Source organism: Carex rostrata, chromosome 5 (assembly GCF_964058835.1).
Source record: "Carex rostrata chromosome 5, lpCarRost1.2, whole genome shotgun sequence".
Lineage (NCBI taxonomy): Eukaryota > Viridiplantae > Streptophyta > Magnoliopsida > Poales > Cyperaceae > Carex > Carex rostrata.
This window is the reverse complement of record NC_135922.1, coordinates 1,035,330-1,058,842: the sequence shown is the minus strand read 5'-3', so window position 1 is coordinate 1,058,842 and position 23,513 is coordinate 1,035,330. Positions and strand designations below refer to the sequence as shown.

At 36.1% G+C, this 23,513-nt stretch overlaps 3 protein-coding genes across 2 annotated transcripts in view; 2 read left to right on the top strand and 1 right to left on the bottom strand.

Annotated features, from left to right (window-relative positions):
* Window positions 1–23,513, bottom strand: part of LOC144554106 (uncharacterized) — a 55,869-nt gene that overhangs the window by 10,549 nt on the left and 21,807 nt on the right.
* LOC144554104 (putative disease resistance RPP13-like protein 1) lies at window positions 13,151–18,676 on the top strand. The gene is made up of 3 exons (XM_078302343.1): window positions 13,151–16,983; window positions 17,809–18,293; window positions 18,397–18,676. The coding sequence occupies exons 1-2, from the start codon at window positions 13,209–13,211 to the stop codon at window positions 17,817–17,819; spliced, it is 3,786 nt and encodes a 1,261-aa protein (XP_078158469.1). The 5' UTR covers window positions 13,151–13,208; the 3' UTR covers window positions 17,820–18,293; window positions 18,397–18,676.
* LOC144554108 (ferredoxin--NADP reductase, embryo isozyme, chloroplastic-like) overlaps window positions 16,647–23,513 on the top strand; it is a 101,811-nt gene continuing 94,944 nt past the window's right edge. Inside the window, exon 1 of the mRNA XM_078302351.1 lies at window positions 16,647–16,651. The gene's annotated coding sequence lies outside the window, so the exon portion shown is untranslated. The remainder of the gene's footprint in view (window positions 16,652–23,513) is intronic.

Genomic DNA, 23,513 nt, shown 5'->3' with positions numbered 1-23,513 from the left:
ATCGTTAGTGCGGCAGTATCTAGTGCGTGTCCCCAAAATGATTTTGGAAGGGTGACGTCACTCATCATGGAACGAATCATGTCCAACATGGTTTGTTTCATTTTCTTGGCAACACTGTAACATTGCGGTGTTCCTAGAGGTGTGAGTTGTGAGACTATCTCACATTCCTTTAAGTACATTTTGAAAACCATAACTCAAGTATTCGCCTCCACGGTCCTACCGTAATGCCTTAATACTTTTATTCAGTTGATTTTCTACTTTAGTCTTAAATTCCTTGAACTCATCAAAGGATTCAGACTTATGTCTCATGTAAGTCAATACTTTCATGAAACGTTTTGAGTCTTTTGTTATTGATGTTAAACACGTGGTTTTCCATTTCTAGCATATAAAGATCATTTAACAAGTAAGATGATCTATAATATGTCTCATTTTTATAAATAGAACATCTATTGTCCTTTATAACAAACGAGAAACCATTCATCTCTAAACACGAGATTGATATGATATTTCTAGAAATGGTAGGAACAAAATAAACATTTTCTAGTTCCAGAATAAACCCGCTAGGCAAGTACAATTTTATCCTACCGACTGTAACGGCTGCAACTTGTGCTCCGTTTCCAACTCGGAGTTGTACTTTCTTATTGCGTAACTTCCTCTCAGTGCGTGCATATTCGTGCAAATATGAGCACATGATCCGGTATCCAGTACCCAATCATTAAGAGAGGTCGCAACATTAATTTCAATAACATAAATACTTGAGACTGAGACTTTTGAGACATTCTCAAACTTCATATATCCAAGATACTCCGGGCAGTTTCTCTTCCAGTGACCTTTGCTATTGCTAAAATAGCAGTCAGAGTTAGCAGAAACATTTATCTTGGGAGAGTTCGTTCCTGGAACCAAGTTCCCTTTGCCTTTGTACTTAATCGCCGTTTTTCCCTTTTGCTTTCTTGATCTTCCTCCCACCTTCTTGGATCATGAGGACATGAGAGCTATTCTCGATGTCTTTATCAGTGATCCTCAGCATCCCTTGGGGCTCCTGCAAACTTTTATCCAACTCTTGCTTATGGGAGTTCATAATGAACTCCGAATAGCTGGGAGGAAATGAGTTCAGGATAACTTATGTGGCCAACTCGTGGCTCCACAGACAGTTAAGCTTTTACAGTTTCTCATCATCGCTTGTCATACGAAGCGTGTGAGTACTGACAAAGCTGCTCTCTACTATTTCAGCAGGGACCGGTGTATTTAGGATATATTCCCTTTTCTCACGTATGTCTACCTTTTTGAGTAGGTAGCGTAAAGAAAAAGACGTTTCTTTAGCCATATTTCTACAACGTTTAAAGTAAAGATTTTAGCTTTGTTCATGTAATGTTTTATTCCAATAATAAAACTCCCACTGCAAATTTGTTCTATTCCCATTTTGCAGTAGGACCAAGATCCATGTTTTCACCAATAACCAAGGCAGTGTATGCATATCATGGCTATCAGTTATCTTAGGTAAGCAAACTTGCTAATCACATCTCTTTGTGATTCTTGGTTTCGTTAAAACATCACGTGTATTTAACGAAGACTTTGCCCCGAGCCCAAAACTGTTTTGGAAATCATCGGTAAGTAACCTCACTCTATTTGGTTTGATATGTCGGACATAACCCTCGACCACCAAAGGTAAAAGGCGATGTCTACTGAGTAGTTTAATCATCAACCAATGAACAATGGTTTGAGGAGGATAGAGTGGGAAGGGCATACTACTTAATATTTAATGGGTTGGTGTTTATGCTTAACAGTGCCAGCAATCTCCAAAGGGGTATGTCAGAAAGAACGACTAATGTGATTCTATTCGTATCTTTATAGCGACTTCTTTCATATGCTTCATTAAGCAATTATGGAAAGGAAGTCTTGAATACGGAATGTGATCTCCATTTCTTTTCTTATCTTATGTCAGAAAGAACGATTAATGTGATTCTATTCGTATCTTTATAGCGACCTCTTTCATATGCTTCATTAAGCAGTCGTGGAAAGGAAGTCTAAAATATCGAATGTGATCCCCATTACTTTCTTTTCTCAGCATATGTAAGAATGACTAAATGTGATTCTATTCGTATCTTTATAACAACCTCTTTCATATGCTTCATTAAGCAGTCGTGGAAAGGAAGTCTTCAATATGAAATGTGATCTCCATTAGTTTATGTTCTCATCAGTACCTCTTTGATACGCTTAGCTTTGTTAAGCAGTCAGTTCTTGTAACTGACTTTGGACACGTGAAAGTCGTCTGCCAGAAAGACAACGGTGAGTTCCTTCACAAATCTTTCTTTGACATCACGTTCTTTCACGGTTCCTTTGAAAGCAATAAATCTAATTTATTCAATTCATATCAAAGCAGTAAATCTAATTTACTTATATACGGGAGCAAGTCAGGTATATTATTTATCAGTTCCTAATTCTTTATTTTGCAGCTATGCTGAGTTCTTATTTATACCATTTAAAGCACATAAACAATTTATATATTTTAAAATCATATATTCTTTTCGGTCCATAAAGCAATTTGGTAATGTGACAAAGTTCCTTTTGGGCCAGCCATTAGGATACGTGAAAGGGGCTCCCAGGAAAGATTGGGGTCACGAGGACCGCTTAGACTCAATCTTTCCTAGACAGAACCATCTCTTTCTTGTGTGGAAATGACAGCTCTTACTCAGGTACTTTATTGCTTCATCACATTCTTCGATGAACTTTACTTATCCGAAGGTTTTCGAAAAGGCGAAAAACTTACACTAAATTTTGCCATTTCAAAAGCGTTAAAGCAATTTGGTAACGTGACAAAGTCCCCTTTGGGCCAGCTATCAGGACACGTAAAAGAGGGTTAGACGAAAAGCCGAGACTTTTCTTGTCATTAACCTTGTCTTTTACGGGTGGAGATTAACAGCTCTTACTCAGGTACTTTATTGCTTCATCACATTCTTAGATGAACTTTAACGCAATCAAAAGTTTTGAAAACGAAAACATAAAGAAAGCATAAAATCCTATTTTATCTTTCTCGGTCGGAAAACCGATCCAAGAAATGTAAAAGTTTACATTTCATAAGAAAGCATAAAGAAAGCTTAAATCTAATTTAACTTTCTTAGTCGGTAGAACCGATCCAAGAAAATCTCATTTCTAATCGGTTTTGGACTTAAGCTGCAAATGTAAGAATTAAACTGATATGCGGTATATGCACCTAATTTGCATAAGTTATAACTTTTAGAAAATCAATCAGCGGGAGAGCCTTGTGCTCTGATACCACTGTTGGGGTTTCGCGCGGTGTGCTAACCGGAAACCCATTTAGGCTTAAGTTGCGGAATGACCGTAGAACAAAAATTTCTACGGCCAACTTAAGCTCAGGATTAAACGGGGTATGTCAGGAAACTTTCCAAGGCGGTCCACCTTCAGTATTCCTTTGGCATCAAAACCCAATTTAATCCTTTTACAGATCTTCTCCATGATTGATTTCTAAAACTTTAATCTACTTACAAATTAAATAGATTAATATAACATATTTATACCTTGTTTCCAAATCACAGTTGGAATGCAGACCGAGCGAGTAGAGCCTCACCAGGGAAGGAATCGACTCGGAGTATCACACGTATGATACCTCTATCGGTTATCCACCAGGACTAACCGGAGAGCGGTTTATTTCTTCTGCCAGAAATACCGTAAACCGCGGAATTCTGCAAAAACACTATTCACGGGGAAAAGACGAAAACCCGTAAACACGAATTTTCGGTTGCTCAGTTTCATCAATATGCAAAACTGACATACCGCTAAATTCGGTAAAACACTATTCATCAATCCCGTAAATATTCTCCACAACAACCCGCAAGATTATACGTCAACTACGTATAACTTTCTTTTCTCAACCGAAATACTATTTGGGAGAGAAACCGAGAAAGAGAGAAAATACCGATTCGTTTCTGCACGAAAAGATACATGTGAATGTGCATATGTATATATGTGAATATTTCTTTCTCTCTCTACCCCTCCACCCCTATTTATAGTGTTTAGATTCGGTTGCAAAAGACCAAAATGCCCTCCAAGTTCGGCCTATTTACAAGATATGCCATTGACACCTCATCCTTTTATATGTGAAATGACCAAAATACCCCTTCCACACCCTTCCACATTCTTCTCCATGCTTCTACACATGCAAGGTGGCATAGGTGTGAAATGACCATTTTGCCCTTGTGGATAGGATTGATGACATGTCATCTGGATAGGATCAATGACGTGTCATGCGGATAAGCACGAATCTGAAAAGACCCGAATGCCCTCGGCCCGAACACAAATAATATTCGTATAATTATTCTGAACAATTATATATATATTTTTCTTTCGGTTATTTGTTTCGGTATCGATGACGTGTCATCTGGATAGGATCGATGACGTGTCATGCGGATAAGGACGAATCTGAAAAGACTCGAATGCCCTCGGCCCGAACACAAATAATATTCGTATAATTATTCTGAATAATTATATATATTTTTCTTGCGGTTATTTGTTGTTTCGATAATTTATACAATGTGTCCTGCACATTTATAAATTAACCGGTTAACTTTTATACAACGTGTCATACACGTTTATAAATTAACCAATGTTTTTGCTTGTTATTTTTACATAACATTTATAATTTAATTATAACACGTATAATTAATTATAACCATCTTAATATTAATTATAATCAATTTATAATTAATCAGTAAGATTCTCCGAGTAGCTCCTATATGGTGTGACCCAATAGGATCTGTGTTATGTTGGTAAACAGAGTTAAAACTGTTTTAACTTCTGTTAGTCATGGGTGGCATCTGGCAACACATCATGACCATCCAATTACACAGATGATGCTGTACTGTACAATATCACGATCCAGTAAACAATTTACTTGTGTCTGTTCTTCTGTCTCATAGCTATCAGATTAGTTTCAAGGTAGATGTGTGTCATCCTTGCTAACTTAATCTTTTCTTGATCTTGAGCAGATTATCAAATATAATTACTCTTGTAATTATACCGCTAGCAGATAATCTTACTCTATCAAGGGGCCCAGTGATGCTATAGCTCGTATAGAGATACGAGGGACAAATAGTATTCTTGGTAAACTATCACTTCCTCAGCTAAGCTATACATATGGAAAAGCTACCGTTATGACTGCTTTTTACGGACAGCGGTGGATAACAATCACACATACATATTTCTCAGTGGGAACGATAAATACCTCATACTTTAGAACGTGACACTGAATGAAAACATAAATGACACGAACACAATTCTATTTAATGTTTCATTCGGGGTCTGTCAAATACCATGTTTCTAAAACATGTATCTATGTGATTAAAATGACATCTCGTGTCAGGTGGTTTGTAAAACTTAACCATCTTTTAATCCACATACTAACCTTATCGCGGTAATTAGTGTTCCTGCTAATTACCTTGGTCAGTGACCTTTTAAGAGTATATATCATCTATATTATGGAGTTTCACAATTTCAGTCATGAACTCGAAATGATCCATAAATTCAATAATACTCAAGGCAACAAAATGCTATATAAATAAACATTCAATTCATGAACAAAGCTTTATGATAATTTATTGTATTATTGACTTCTAGATTATTACAAACTAACAATCTCTACGTTTACTTAGCCGTTTCGAATCTAAGTCCATAACAACTATTTTTCGTTGCTAATTAATTGTCCTTTATTAATTAGCAACGAATTTTTGTACAAGTTCGAACAAAAATGTTTAAAAGAACTATTTTAACTTTAAAAACTTTTTATGAAACTTTTATTTTAATTTAATGTGTTGGGTGTTTTAATTTGGTTTGTTTCGGGATCATACAGGTGTCCAATCGGGTTATTATAGTATCTGCTCAAATTATGTTATGAGTCATCATCGAGGCATCAGACCCTGGACGGTATAATCATTTCCCGAATTTGTTCAAGTTTACGTAAGCATCCGATTTAATTCGATTCCTTATAAAACTTAAACTTTAAAAGCCGCGTTTTAAATTCGACAATTATGCTTTTTGGAAAAATCCCAAATACCATAATTGTTATTAAAGCCAAGTCCATTTCCTTATATTTTACAAGGGCCTTATGCCCAATCTCAATATTTCAGCCGAACCAAACAAGAAAAAGGCCAAGCCCATATACAATAATATTGCACCTTGACCCCTCGTATTTATAAAATTCTCAAGGGTGTGCATTTTGCACAAGCAACCCTCACTTTATTTTATTTATGATTTGGTCCCTGTCAAGTCAAGTCTGGTACACAAATAAATTCAACACAGTACCAGTGGTATCACTGAACTAGTACCGATTGGTACCAGCATCACATGTACATCAACAAGCACAACCAGCAAAACATAACAACCCATGCCAAACATCAATAGGACCAGCACAACAGAACAGACCAGGTCAGCATCACAGAACCAGCAAAACAGAATAGACCAGGCCAGCATCAACAGAACCAGCAAAACAGAAGAGACCAGGCCAAGCAACAGAAACGGGGCAGAGCAACGAACGTAGCCAAGGTATAGGTCAGAGAGCACGGCAACACAGCCAAGTGCATCGGCTTGCCGGGAAAATCAACAACCCGCACAAGCCGTCAATTCAAATTCTCTCTCTCAGCCATCTCATCATAACAACGATAAAAAGGGGTGTGCTCACTAACCGATAAACGAGAGGTGCACAAGGAAGGAGGCAAAAATGGCAAGAGTCCGTCCCGAGGCAGTGGCCTCACGTCACAACTCCAATCCGTCAAGACGGCAACAGGGAACACACCTCCGAGCACCGGTAAAGCACACGAGGCAATCACAACCGAAATCAAAATCACAACCGGCTAGGTTTCTCAAAATCACAACAATCAAGCAACGGAAAATGGCTAGAGAGAGAGAAAGAACAAAGTCTCAACACATGTGCATGAAAGAGAGCCCGAGAGAGCACACCCCAACACTAACCGGGTTAAATAGGAGCCAACACGCCAAAATCACACAAGTCAAAGGCGTCAGAGATCTACTCTCTGACGATCGTACGGCGAACATCTCGCACGAGGGTGATGAGACGCGAGCAGGTGAAACGGAGAGAACCAGCGCCGCGCGCGAGAGAGAACGAGAGAGGCGATCGCCTCTCTTAGGGTTCCCATGAGAGAACCAGCGAAAGAGAGAAAGAGGGGTATTGGGACCCAGAGGCAGGGGGGCGAAAGAGAGAGAAGGAGAGTTGGGGGTTTTGAATGGGAGGGGGTCTGCTTTAAGATTAGCGCGGAACGTATTAAACGGTTTGAGATTTTCCAAAAAGGTCACGCAGAATATGAGATATAACGAAGGGAAATGAATTCCTTGGACCCGAAAATTAAGTTAAATAGGGTTTATTCTTCATTTCAATTACATTCAAAGATCAAATGATAGAATGGTTTCAGGATTTGTGCAGATTCTGTTAGTTTGTAATAATCTATAAGTCAATAATACGATAAATTATCATAAAGCTTTGTTAATGAATTGAATGTTTATTTATATATCATTTTGTTGCCTTGAGTATTATTGAATTTATGGATCATTTCGAGTTCATGACTGAAATTGTGAAACTCCATAATATAGATAATATATACTCTTAAAAAGTCACTGACCAAGGTAATTAGCAGGAACACTAATTACCGCGATAAGGTTAGTATGTGGATTAAAAGATGGTTAAGTTTTACAAACCACCTGACACGAGATGTCAATTTAATCACATAGATACATGTTCTAGGAACATGGTATTTGACAGACCCCGAATGAAACATTAAATAGAATTGTGTTCGTGTCATTTATGTTTTCATTCAGTGTCACGCTCTACAGTATGAGGTATTTATCGTTCCCACTGAGAAATATGTATGTGTGATTGTTATCCACCGCTGTCCGTAAAAAGCAGTCATAACGGTAGCTTTTCCATATGTATAGCTTAGCTGAGGAAGTGATAGTTTACCAAGAATACTATTTGTCCCTCGTATCTCTATACGAGCTATAGCATCACTGGGCCCCTTGATAGAGTAAGATTATCTGCTAGCGGTATAATTACAAGAGTAATTATATTTGATAATCTGCTCAAGATCAAGAAAAGATTCAGTTAGCAAGGATGACACACATCTACCTTGAAACTGATCTGATAGCTATGAGACAGAAGAACAGACACAAGTAAATTGTTTACTGGATCGTGATATTGTACAGTACAGCATCATCTGTGTAATTGGATGGTCATGATGTGTTGCCAGATGCCACCCATGATTATAGAAGTTAAAACAGTTTTAACTCTATTTACCAACATAACACAGATCCTATTGGGTCACACCATATAGGAGTTAATCGGAGAATCTTATTGTGATTGATTATAAATTGGTTATGATCAATAGTAAGATTGTTATAATTAATTATACGTGTTATAATTAAATTATAAATGTTATGTAAAAATAACAAGCAAAAACATTGGTTAATTTATAAACGTGTGTGACACGTTGTATAAAAGTTAACCGGTTAATTTATAAATGTGCAGGACACGTTGTATAAATTATCGAAACAACAAACCGCAAGAAAAATATATATATAATTGTTCATAATAATTATACAAATATTATTTGTGTTCGGGCCGAGGGCATTCGGGTCTTTTCAGATTCGTCCTTATCCGCATGACATGTCATTGATCCTATCCAGATGACATGTCATCAATCCTATCCACAAGGGCAAAATGGTCATTTCACACCTATGCCACCTTGCATGTGTAGAAACATGGAGAAGAGTGTGGAAGGGTGTGGAAGGGGTATTTTGGTCATTTCACATATAAAAGGATGAGGTGTCAATGGCATACCTTGTAAATAGGCCGAACTTGGAGGGCATTTTGGTCTTTTCCAACCGACCCTAAACACTATAAATAGGGGTGGAGGGGTAGAGAGAAATTAACTAATTCATTCGTACCGGTTTCGTGTCGAAACGGATCGGTATTTTCTCTCTTTCTCGGTTTCTCTCCCAAATAGTGTTTCGGTTGAGAAAAGAAAGTTATACGTACTTGACGTATAATCTTGCGGGTTGTTGTGGAGTATATTTACGGGATCGATGAATAGTGTTTTACCGAATTTAGCGGTATGTCAGTTTTGCATATTGATGAAACTGAGCAACCGAAAATTCGTGTTTACGGGTTTTCGTCTTTTCCCCGTGAATAGTGTTTTTGCAGAATTCCGCGGTTTACGGTATTTCTGGCAGAAGAAATAAACCGCTCTCCGGTTAGTCCTGGTGGATAACCGATAGAGGTATCACACGTGTTATACTCCGAGTCGATTCCTTCCCTGGTGAGGCTCTACTCGCTCGGTCTGCATTCCAACTGTGATTTGGAAACAAGGTATAAATATGTTATATTAATCTATTTAATTGGTAAGTAGATTAAAGTTTTAGAAATCAATCATGGAGTAGATCTGTAAAAGGATTAAATTGGGTTTTGATGCCAAAGGAATACTGAAGGTGGACCGCCTTGGAAGGTTTCCTGACATACCCCTTTTAATCCTGAGCTTAAGTTGGCCGTAGAAATTTTTGTTCTACGGTCATTCCGCACCTTAAACCTAAAAGGGGTTTCCGGTTAGCACCGCGTGAAACCCAACAGATTCAAGATCAAAGGGTTCAGAAAAATTCAAAAATTTATATAACTTGAATGTTTGATCTAAAATAAATTCTCTTTATAAATTCGAATCAAGGTTTCGTAATATTTTATAATGTCGTATGAATATCCTTAAGTGTTTATAATTTGATTTTAGGATCCGAATTATTTGATATTAATTAGTATATACATATATATAATTATCCAAATCAAATTCTATAGCTTATAAATGAACGTAACTTTTATATAATGTTATTTGTACAAACATTCGTATATTTATTTTCTTAATTATAACTTGATAGATTTATTTATTTACAAGAGCCGATAATATTTGGTTTATTTTCTTTCTTAATGTACATAATTTCGCAATTAGTTTATATTTCAAAATTTTAGATTCATTTTTAAATTAGTCAGATAAAATCTGAAAGGTCATCTAATTAACTAAAATTTAAATTTGAGCGTAATATTTAATTTAGCAAATTAAATATGTTTTAAAATTTTGGGATATAACAGTATCTGCAAGTTTACTTTCCAAGCAAAAATCATTGTAAAAAGCAAACTAATTACTGCTAAGAGAAGCAACTCAAGTTGCTTGTCTATATATGGACTTGCCTTTAACTAGTGTATTTATACTCGGGCGGGTACGGGTACCCCGGGTATACCCGTCTCGGGTACGGGTACGGGTACGTCTCGGGTACGGGTATACTCGGGTACAAGGGTATTCGGGTACGGGTATGGCGGGTATAATTTTCAAAACCCATACCCTACCCGTCCTATACCCTTACCCGTGTACCCTTGACGGGTAAGGCGGGTACGGGTACGGGTATTTTTTTTTTTTTTGTTTGCTGTTTTTTTTTTTGGTTTTTTTGTTGGTTTTTTTTTTGCTGTTTTTTTTTGCTGTTTTTTTTTTCTGGTTTTTTTGTTTTTGTTTTTTTGTTGGTTTTTTTTCTGGTTTTTTCCCTATTTTTTCTGGTTTTTTTTGTTGGTTTGGGAGGGGGGGAAAATCAGAATTTTTGAATTTTGAAATGGATGAACAGTAACTCGGGTATACGGGTACGGGTACTCGGGTACTCGGGTACGGATTTAATCGAGTACGGGTAAACTCGGGTAGGGTATGGTCGGGTATTGGTCCAAAATAACGAGTCCGGTCCGATTTTTGCCCGTACCCGCGTACCCGAGTACCCGACCCATACCCGAGCTCGGGCACGGGTACCCCGGGCGGCGGGTACGGGCGGGTATACCCGACCCGGGTTTTTGCCAAACTCTACCTTTAACTGCCTGCTAAGCTAATAATTAAGCTATACATTAATTATACAATAGGTCAATAGCTAGCTAGCACTTTATTAATGTTTAGCTAATTAAGGCCTAGCAAAGAAAAACGAAAAGGGCACACAGAATATATATAGGCAAAGGCTTCTATGGACCAAGGACCTATTTGTAAAATGAATACCCTTTTTATTTTCAAAGTTCAAAAAGTCGATCCGAACCGTTCATCTTGTTCTCCATATTAATATGTGCTTGGAGACCAAATTTTACATTTTTCTGAATTTTTTTACTATTTATTAAGATGGGTACAAAATTCAATGGTCTGAATTTTGTACCCATCTTAATAAATAGTAAAAAAATTCAGAAAAATGTAAAATTTGGTCTCCAAGCACATATTAATATGGAGAACAAGATGAACGGTTCGGATCGACTTTTTGAACTTTGAAAATAAAAAGGGTATTCATTTTACAAATAGGTCCTTGGTCCATAGAAGCATCACTCATATATATATATATATATATATATATATATATATATATAGATATAGAGAGTGGCTAAGCTTAAATCGTTTGTTCCTGGACTCAGGAACAAGAGACTCGGTTTTTTGATTTTCGAAGTTCAAACGGCCGATTCAAACCGTTAGATGTTTAATCTATATTAAAATGTGCTTGGAGACAAAATTTTATATTTTCTGGAATCTTTTTACTATTTATTAAGATGATTTGAAATTCGATGTTTTTATTAAAATTTTGCACCATAAAAAAACAGCGACTTTCAAACCATTTTAATAAATAGTAAAAAAATTTCAAAAAATATAAAATTTTGTCTCCAAGCACATTTTAATATAGATTAAATATCTAACGGTTTGGATTGGCTGTTTGAACTTCGAAAATCAGATAACTGAGTCATTTGTTCCTGAGTCCAAGAACAAACGATTTGAGCTTAGCCATCCTCTCTCTCTCTCTCTCTATATATATATATATTTCTTTCTTTTTTTTAAAGTAGCTATAGCGCATAATCAATTATTTTGTATCATCCTGACTAGTGTATTTATACTCGGGCGGGTACGGGTACCCCGGGTATACCCGAGACGGGTACAGGTACGTCTCGGGTACGGGTATACTCGGGTACGGGTATGGCGGTTATAATTTTCAAAAACCATACCCTACCTGTCCTATACCCTTACCCGTGTACCCTTGACGGGTAAGGCGGGTACGGGTAGGGCGGGTACGGGTTTTTTTTTTTGCTGGTTTTTTTGTTGGTTTTTTTTTTGTTTTTTGCTGTTTTTTTTTTGGGGAAAAAAATCAGATTTTTTGAATTTTGAAATGGGATGAACAGTGGTCAGATATACGGGTACGGGTACTCGGGTACGGGTAAACTCGGGTAGGGTATGGTCGGGTATTGGTCCAAAATAACGGGTCCGGTCCGGTTTTTGCCCGTACCCGCGTACCCGAGTACCCGACCCATACCTGGGTGGCGGGTACGGGCGGGTATGGTCGGGTATACCCGACCCGGGTTTTATTCAAACTCTAATCCTGACATCTCTGACGTCTTATGTTTCATGAAGTTTATCTTGTACGTATATATTATCTCATTTTTAATAAACTGTTCGTACCTAGTTGGAGAGCATTATATATAAACTTTTTGGTTTGAAAAAGAGAACATGACATTTATTAAACTAGAATGAATGTGAGTCTTATGTTAACAACGGGAACAAATTTGATCAGTTATATTTTTTTCTTTCTCTGTTTCACGATGTACTTAAAAGAGATAAAAGATAAAAACACATAATTATTTAAGGAATATATTATGTTATCCAAACTTTAAGACTACTCTTAAATCAAATAAAAAAAATATATACTCCAATATTTTCGTTTAATTTTCTTTTAAATTCTATAGTTATATTGGCCGGGTTGCTTCCTGGCTACTAGTCTACAAGACAATATTTCAGCACACACAACAGCCGGTTTAAGTAGGCCACAGAAATTCATCCCGAGTTGCGCATCCAGCTGGAATGCATGTGTTTGTTGAAATGTCGATATCAGATTGCTCATCTCGCAAAAAAATATGACAAGTTGGTTTTAGTTTGAATAGTACCTGCCCATGTGGGCCTGTGCCTTCTAAACATCTTTAGTTCAACACGCCAGCTTTGACTAATCTCACGCATACTGACACACAAGACAACACTGTCCTCTTTCTCTCTCTCTCTCTTTTCGAAAAATTGCAAGCAGCTGCCAATTGAATCTCTCTCTCTCTCTCTCTCTCTCTCTCTCTCTCCCTCCCTCCCTCTCTGTTTCATACCATGGCGGATCCGTTGACCACCAAGGCAATCAGCTGGGGGTTCTCGGCCGCCAGTTGGCTGATCTCCCCTATTCTAAGCTGTCTCTTGAACAAATGCTATGATGCACTCGGCGTAGATCTACAGTTGCAGTCTGAAAAGCAAATCCTCCTTGGTAAATTGGTAACACTTGAGACCACGCTCCTCCCAAAGCTGCGCATTCTGACAGATGCTGCACAGCAAAGCCCCCACCGGCCGTTCCTCGACAAGTGGCTTCAGAAGCTCAAGTCTGCTTTCTATGAGGCCGAGCATATGCTCGGTTTAGTTGAGTACCGGCGACTAGAAAAGGAGGTCAATTCCCTCTTTCCTTCTACTTCTAAATATTTTTTGAAGAAACTAAAACGCAAGTTTTCATGTGAGAAGAAAAATCTTATTAAAAGCCTTGAGAATTTGGAAAAAATTGTTAATGAAGCAATGGAATTTGTTCCCCTACTGAACCTACCAAGGGACATTGACAATACTTCAACTTGGACCTCTGTTCAAACCATTTCTGCGCCAGGTTCCAAGGTTATTGGTCGTGAAAAGGACAGGAATTATATTGTAAATCTGTTACGGGCGGATTTCCCGGAATCGTCTAATAATGATAAGTCTAATAATGATAAGTGTTACTCTGTTATTGGAATATGGGGCATGGGTGGGTTGGGAAAGACGACCTTAGCACAGTATGTTTGTGACTATGAGAAAGAAGTCAAGTACTTTGACCGTGTCATGTGGGCTCATGTTTCTCAAAAGTTTAGTGTTGATGCCATTTTGAGAATGATTTGGGAGTCCGCTTTTATGGAGGCTTGTCCCAAATTTGATAGTCTTGAAGGGCTACAATCTGCACTTCAAGAGAAATTAAGAGGAGAAATGTACTTTTTGGTGTTGGATGATGTTTGGTGCGATAAAGGGGTTAGTGAACAGGAACTAGAACAGCTATTTGTCCCTTTACGAGTTGGTAAGAGAGGCAGCAAAATATTGGTTACTACTCGGATTGAAGCGGCAGCTAAAGCTTTGGGTGCTATTAATCCAATCCCATTGAGGGAACTTGATGATGAACAATTCTTGTCGCTATTCATTAGTAATGCAATAGGTGATGCACAAATTAGTGACATTCGTATGAAGGGAAGGTTAATTTCCATAGGAAAGGATATTGCAGCAAAATTGCGTCGATCACCATTGGCAGCAAAGACTATGGCAGCCCAATTGCGTAGAACATTAGACCCAGAATTTTGGTTATCTATGCTAAATAGAAGCTTGATAAATGATACCATAGGAGCCCTATTTTTGAGTTATCAGCACCTCCCTCCCCCATTGCAACGATGTTTTGCATTTTGCAGCTTGTTTCCTAAAGGGCATCAATTTGGGCATGACCATTTGGTTAATTTATGGATTGCAGAGGGCTTCATTGAAACTAAGGATAGTAATGAACATATGAAGGATATCGGTAATCGGTATATTTTGGAGTTAATTTCTAGCTCTTTCTTTCAAGATTACAAACCGGGTTATTACTTTACTATGCATGACCTAATCCATGATCTAGCCCAACATGTTTCTGAAGGTGAATATATTAGAATTGAATGTAGGGAGAAAAAGGAAATCCCTGCCCATACTCGCCACATTTATGTTGAAAATTGTATGCTTGGGGAGTATATGGAGAAAATATGCAAACTCAAAGATCTACGTACAATTATTGCTTGTAGATCATGGTGTTCTTATTTCTCTTTGAAAGAAGGGGACTTTCATGCTCTTTTTACGAAGTTAAAGAAATTATATGTAGTGGAAATAGAAGGGATATTGCTCGATGTGAAAAGAGTTTCTAAGTTTGTGGTTCAGTTGAGAAACTTACGCTACCTCAATTTTAAGTATTATAATTTAGATGCACATTATGTATCACTCTGCTACCAGTTACGTTTCTTATCTACTGAGAGTGAGAATCCTATTCCTAATGTTGGGAGACTAATATCACTTCACGACCTGACAGGTTATTGTGTTAGAATGCAAAGGGGGTTTGAGCTAAAACAGTTAGAGCATCTCAAAGACCTTTATGGATCGTTATCTATATATGGTTTAAATAATGTCAAAAGTAAGGAGGAGGCATATCGAGCAAAGTTATCTCACAAAAAAGGCATTCGTAAATTACTTTTTCAGTGGGACTATAGAAGTGGAGATATCCCGAGAGACAATGATGTTGAAATTCTAGATGGTCTTTGTCCACCACCCCAAATAAAAGAGCTGGTTATTCAAAGATATAGTGGTAAGAGGTTCCCTACTTGGATTTTAGAAAATAATGATAATGTTATTCATCTCCAGCATCTTGAACTCTCTCACTGTGATGGCATTGAAGCGCTACACAGAATAAATGAACTATCGGATCTTCTATCTCTTTCCATTTGTTTTCTTCCTAGGTTCAAGACTTGGGTACCCCTTCCCCTGAGTCTAACTCAACTGGAAATTTCTAATTGTCTCCCTATTGCGTTTGCGGTGAAAGAAGACTTAGATATGATAATGTCAACAAAGGGTACACGAATATCCCAAATTGTGACTTTCAAGGAAATGATGAATGATTTTATTGAGGATTCTATTTCCAACTTTCTTTCTGTTGTTCTCTCCATTGATTATCAGTTCAATGAAGTTATGGAAATGATGAAATATGGTGATGATATAAAAGAAGAAACATTATCAACCATTTCAAAAGATTTAAATAAATGCTTAGAGAAAAGGTTAGACCTCATCTGCCAGCTTAAAGATGTTTATGGTGAACCATTCTTGCCCCCTGCCCTCGAGAGGCTTTCAATTAAATTATGCTTCATCACAGACAAAATCTTAGCTGTGTCTTTGCAAGGACTTACCTCCCTGACCCACCTAAGGTTAGAGCATATCATAACTATCACATGTATATCTAAAGAGATCCTTAGTTCCCTGACCAATCTCCTGAATCTTAAAATTCACGGATGCCTGTTGCTTACCTCAATTGGTGGATTAGACACTCATAGCACCCTTGAAACCCTCCATATATCACTCTGTCCCAACCTCATGACCTTTGAAACATCATTAGTTGTTGCAAGCTGTACTCTAAAATACGTTCAACTAAGGGGTTGCATGCTTCCGGATGATATGTTACAGGGTTTAATATCCCTGGAAAAAATATTTATTTGGGACATCCCTACCATGGTAAATTCTCCTATCGGTCATTTCAAGGCACTCCGTTCCCTAGAACTACGTAATTGTCCAAACCTTGTTGCACTAAGGGGCTTAAATGAGTTGACCAATCTTGAACATTTAGAGTTGGTGTATGGGTGTGATAAGCTCAAATGCTTTTCACATACTGATAAGCTGTCCCAATTGAAAGAACTTCGTATCAATAGATTTTCACTGCTTGAACAACTTATCTCAAGAGATGGGTTTACATCTCTGGTTTCTCTAGAACTTTATGGTGCACAGCAAGAATACTTTTCTCGAGAAGAATGTGATGGGGTGTTTTGTTATCTCAATTCCCTTACAGACATTATCTTTACGAATTGTAAAATGCACTCGTTACCCAATCTGATGTGCCTTCATTCTCTCATATATCTGGAGATCTATGGGTGTGAAAATCTAAGATACTTCTCCGATGTGTCGCCATCAATCCAGGGTATTTACATTCAGAGCTGCAATGAAAAGTTCGTATGGAGCTGCAAGGATCCAAATCATCCAAATTGGCATAAGATTTCCCACATTCCTGACAAGATTATACCACAAAGGACACAACAATATAAAGGTAATTTGTATTTGCACAAGCCAAAGAATTTTGTTTTTGCAGCTTTTGCATAATGTTATTTACAATCTACCAAATGCTTCCACTCACGAATCTTAGTTTCATGTTTTGTTCAACTTATATTAGATTTTTTTTTATGCTGTGCATGCATATATACCACTTTCGGTATTGTTAAGTGTTTGCTTTGGTGCTAATTAAATCATAGTGTTTGACATTTAGTTAGAAAGTAAATATCTGACTTTAATTGATCTCATATAAAGAAGCAATAAAATAGCTAGAGAAAAAAGAACATAAGAAAATGTGCAAGAAACATTAATATTAATAATTCAATTGGGACAAATCAAAAGTTTCAACTACTACATACAGGTGCAGACCCGAAATGGTTTCCAAATCCTTCATCACCGTTGGGGCAAATATTAATTAGTCATGTCCAAAAAAAATTACAAGATATATATATATATATATTTAATAGAGCTAGTCTTCCAAAGTTTTCTATCTTTTACTATAAAGTATAAAAAAAAATCAGGCCATCATAACAATTATGGTGCATATTAATTATTAATGTATTTTATTATGCTTGCCAAGTTCTAAATGACAGCAATTAATTTATGTAGAACACAACTTAATGTAAAGTGAATTATGCATCACTAATTAATTATGTCTCAAAATTATATATCAAATTATGACAAAATTAAGACATTTTTTTTCAAAAACCTCAGTGGATTAGAAATATGAAGTTAATTTGTGGTTATCTATCTTTTGATTTGATTGATTATGATTTTGGTGCTACTACACATATTAATCAACAGTTTATTCAACTACTTGCAGATTCAAGATGAAGTTTCAATTGTGCTAGGAAATAAAAGGAAAGAAGATAATTGATGAGTTTTCTGTAGCCTCTCGCGTACAACCTCCTGCTTTGTAATTGATGTTTTGTTTTTAAAAAAAAAAATGATAAAAAGAAGAAAATTAAAAAAAAAATAGAAAAATAGAAAAAAAAAAATAACAATATTTTTTTTTTGTATCTAGAAGTATATTGGTTGGTTGGTGTTTTTGTATGCCCAAGAAAATCAGTGTTGTGTTGTGTTTTTGTGTGGCAACTTGTGTATTTGTAGTCATGTAAGTGTTTTGCTTGTTTTGGTTTTTAGTCCTAAAAAAAACATGAAGCTTGATTGGAGAACCTTTGGAATCCTGATTTTCTTTTAGTGTTTTTGTATCCTGGCAAAATAAAATAAAGAAATCTTCTGAAAGTGTATGTTTTTCCAAGAATGGTCTGAAGGCAAAATGGAGGTCTCAATGATGCTACGATTCAGGTGCAGTAAAATAAAATTCTTTTTCTTAGACATCCAATTAAATGTTCTTAAACATCCAATTAAATGTTCTTAAACAATTTGCTTCTATTCCTATCTCATGTAGGTCCTTATATGTGGTCATACTCTACTACAAATTGAAGAAGAAGGTTATGTACCTTTCCAGTCAGTTCTTTTCTTTTGTCAAATGTGCCTTCATCACTTTGGTGTGCTCCAAACTATGGAAAATTAAAGTTTGCTTTTGTTGTATCCAACTATTTTTCATTGCTATTAATTGTTGCTGCCTTTATTAAATTGTACTTTTGTTTGGTTTTATTGTGTTATTGTACTAAACGATTATCAAACTCATGATGTGATAAACCTCGTTGAAATGTGTGAAACTATTTTTTTTTGTTTTGGACAACTAGATGAATCTTGAGTGTGTTAATTAACCCATTATTTTATTTCATTTCATTTTTTTTAATATGGATCTAGAATAGGTTTTTTTAAGCAAAGTGAACACCTTTGGACTGGTATTAAGTACAAACATGAGGTCTGGTATTTTATTAAGCAAAGTGAAGACCTTTAACCTCGGTTATTTCATTTTTTTTAAGCAAAGTGTACTACACACTTTATCTGGTATCATTACTAGGTTGAAGCTGCATTCATTCCACACCAGTGCGGTATCATTACCTAGTATAGTACCTACCACTGAAATTCCATATCCTTGTATTGATTTTAAAAAGAAACTTATCTGTCAGAATTCAAGCCAAACCACAGCAGGATGCTCCACATAAAAAAAGACTGAAATTATAAATAATTTAACTATGCAGCAAACAGATCTTTTACAACTATCAACAATACCCATGTCATGAGAATTAAAATCAACAAACAGAAATATAAAAGATAACTAAACACAAATTAAACAATAAGATTCTGGTTCAGTAATAAGATTTCAGGGCCAGAATGAATAAAATAGAAGCATTTATTTACAAGTTTTAGACTCTATCACTTAAAAACCAGTACCTTACGGTATGGTATGGTTAGCTCCCTGCCTAACCCTAACTTTCCCAGCCCTGCAGCTCAACCAGTCAGCAGCCTCAAATTTACCATTGGATTCATCTTTTGTGCCATTTCTTCCAACTTATTGGGTTCTCCAGCCCAACAAAAATCGGCTACAAATTTGTTGTAGTCAATCAGAGGTGCCTTCATGCCTTTGTTTACCATCTCCAATATGTACCTTTCCGCTTCTCTAACTCGACCGTGCTGTATATGACCCGCTATAAAAACAGTGTAGGAGTTTGCATTAGGAGAGACCCCTTTCTTGCTCATCACCTCCCAGACCCGAGAACCCATTTCATGGTTTCTAGAGAACAACGACTTCATGAACATGTTATATGTGCTGATAGAGGATTCAAATCCTCTCTGTACCATGCTTTTGTAGACCCGATTGGCTTCTTCGGGCATGTCGTGGCTCGTCAAGAGCTTCATGACAGCTTTGTAAGTGTGCAAATCTGGTGCAGGACCTGATTCCTCCATTTGACTTAGTAAACTAATAACCCGATCCATTCGACCCGCATTACCAAACCTGGTAAGCAAGCATGTGTAAGTTACAGCACTTGGGTCACAACCCGCCACCTGCATTTCCTCAAAAACACAATCTGACTGGAAAAGGCAAAGGAGTGAATGGCAATTTTGAAACTTTCCATAGACAGCATTTGCAATCTCCCCATTTCTTCTAGAAGGTTCACCAGGATTTCGAACTGACGGTTTCTACCTAACACATTGAGGATTTTGTTGTAGGTAACACCGTAACAGGACCATGCGCAAAACCGGGCACAGACCCAGCCCAGCGAAAGAACCGGTAAGCCGGTTTGTGGGCATTACGAAATCTATCTATGATACTGACAACCAAGGACTGTGTGGGGCCAATGCCACACTCAGTCAGCAGCAAGTCCATGTCACGGTCCGGTCAAAACCGGTTTCAATACAAGTCAGAAATTTTGAAACCGGTATTGGCTTTTTTTTTTGTATTGAAATATTAGAAATTTTGAATATATGTGTTTCAAAATAGATGTAATACAATATAATTTGATTTATTAGAAAGACTACAACAAATAACTAGGATTAACATTTTTCAAGCCGGATTTTTCACGGCTGTAAGAAAAATTAATATATTTATTTATGTGTTATTGTAAAAAAATAAAAATGCTTGGATTCTGAGTTATTGATCCAGATTCACAAGTCACTTCTAGATAATACAAAAATATTATGATCTTTCTAGTACATTTAATTTCTAAAAAAATGTATCTATTTTGATATATATTTTTGAATAACAATCATTGTATAATTAACTTAAAGTTTTTGTTTTTTTTCAAAAATAGATACAACTTTTTAGTAATTAAATGTACTAGAAGGATGACAATATTTTATGTATTACCTAGAAGTGACTTTTCAACCGGGATCAATAACTCAGAATTCAAACATTTTTTATTTTTTTCCAATAACACATAAATAAATATATTAATTTTACAGTCACGAAAAACCCAGCCTGAAAAATGTTAATCCGGGTTATTTGTTACAGTCTTTCTAATAAATCAAATTATATTGTATTTCATCTATTTTGAAAGAAATATATTCAACATTTCTAATATTTCAATACAAAAAATAGAAAAATTTCAAAAATTTCTGTTTTGCTTAAAAAAAGAAGAAGAAGAAAGAAACCAAACCGTGAAAATTTTTCAAAACTTGGTTAAAAAATTTGGTTTGGGTATTTTAAAAAAACTTGGTTATTATTATTAAAATATTTTGTTAATTGGTTATTTTTAAAAATGTCGGCAAAATACCAACCTGACGTTGCAAAGTCACCAACCCTGGCCCACTTGCATTTGCATTTGCATTATTATTATTATTTTCATGTTGGGTATCTGTCACACCTCAAACCCGGAAATTCTGGATTTAGGTGTGATCAACCTCGCCTCGTGCTTAATTAATCATTAAGCACGCAAGGCTAATCATAAATAATAAATCAAACAGCAGCGGAAGCAAAATAATATAAATGTCATGCATCAGTCACATAGCAAATAAATAAACATACACATACATAACATATAATTCGATCCCTCCCGGATCCAAATAACACCATCTATAGAAGGGGATACATGATCTATCGAGCCCGTATATATAACACAGGAAATACGGAACTCGTGAACCTAATCAAAAGCCTAACCCTAACTAGGTCAAGTGGTATGGCCCTCGGGGACAGCTCCTGACATCTCCTACCGCGGACCGCCAGAACCTGTACCTAAAACCCACGAAACAACTTGTGGGTGAGCGACGAATCGCCCAGTATGTGACCCAGAATTATCCCCTCGGGGATCCTCTACGGTCAAAGCACTTTTATTTATAAAGGGAATACAATTAAAAATATGCACATGTGTGAACCTATATTAATAGCTAATAGAGTTTACCATACTTTTGAATGATGCCATGATGCGATTATTCTATTATGCCATCATGCGAAATAAACCCAAACATGATGCGATTATTCTACTCCTAAAATACAGTAAATTCAGGTTTTTCAGGGTTTGTGCAAATCTACCTACAGTGCAGAAAGGATAAACATGCTCTAAAGTTTTAATGCAACTACTTAAAATAAAGTGCGGATGTCAGGTCAGATGGATCGACTGGTAAGAGTACGCCCACGAAAGAAAATAATTCAGATATCCCACACCTGTAGGGCTGGAGTCTCTGTCGCTAATAATCGGCGTGCTCCGCGTATGCTCCGAACTGCGGGTCAGTCGGATCGGCCCACGGGTCGGACTCGCATGGAGTTGACTGATCTGTGATCACGTAATTTAAACTAATTAAAATCTACGCTAATTTTATTCTAACCCTCGTCCCAATTAATGTACAAGTCGATTTCTCGATTACTTCAATTTTATAAAATTTATCGGTTCAGTCAGTCGGACTGATCCGATTAGGCATATATTAATTAATTAATTTCATGTCATCGAGCGTAGCATTAATCTTAATTTACAGGTTTGTCAACTATTGATCATTCACTTTGGTCTAGTTTAATCTAATTTAATCCTAGTCAAATTTATATTCTAACGCTTTAATTTTGAAGATATATTGCTTGTATAAATTCAAATGTCGAATTATTCGTAATAAAATAATTGTTCGGGAGTTACGGTAATTTTTTAAATGTGCTATACTTAGTTAATATATTCTACTATCTACTCTCTTTGATTTAATTTAATTCACTATAATTAATCCCGTCGTTCGAATTCGATATTCGAAACCTAAATTATAATTTAAATTCCTAATTGTAATATTACGATAAAATATGTTAATTTAATAGTTATTATATCAATTCGTATTAGTTACGTATTTTATTATATACGGTTGCATTTGGTTATTCAAAACTTTAGTTTAATTAAAGTTTTAGAAACGTACCCTTTTAAACTAATTTCACATGTCTCAGTTAAAAATACAATTAATTAAATAAAATAAGCCATAATAAAATTCACGATTTCGATTCAAGTTTGAAATTATTTATTCTAACAATTAGGTCTAATTTATATTTTAGTTGTATAATTTGTTTTATAAAATTAAAAACGAAACCCTTAATTGGTTTACGTGTTTCAAATTAATTTATTGCTAAGTCGCGCAATTCGTTATTTTTATAACTAATTAAATCTCTACGTTTACTTAGCCGTTTCGAATCTAAGTCCATAACAACTATTTTTCGTTGCTAATTAATTGTCCTTTATTAATTAGCAACGAATTTTTGTACAAGTTCGAACAAAAATGTTTAAAAGAACTATTTTAACTTTAAAAACTTTTTATGAAACTTTTATTTTAATTTAATGTGTTGGGTGTTTTAATTTGGTTTGTTTCGGGATCATACAGGTGTCCAATCGGGTTATTATAGTATCTGCTCAAATTATGTTATGAGTCATCATCGAGGCATCAGACCCTGGACGGTATAATCATTTCCCGAATTTGTTCAAGTTTACGTAAGCATCCGATTTAATTCGATTCCTTATAAAACTTAAACTTTAAAAGCCGCGTTTTAAATTCGACAATTATGCTTTTTGGAAAAATCCCAAATACCATAATTGTTATTAAAGCCAAGTCCATTTCCTTATATTTTACAAGGGCCTTATGCCCAATCTCAATATTTCAGCCGAACCAAACAAGAAAAAGGCCAAGCCCATATACAATAATATTGCACCTTGA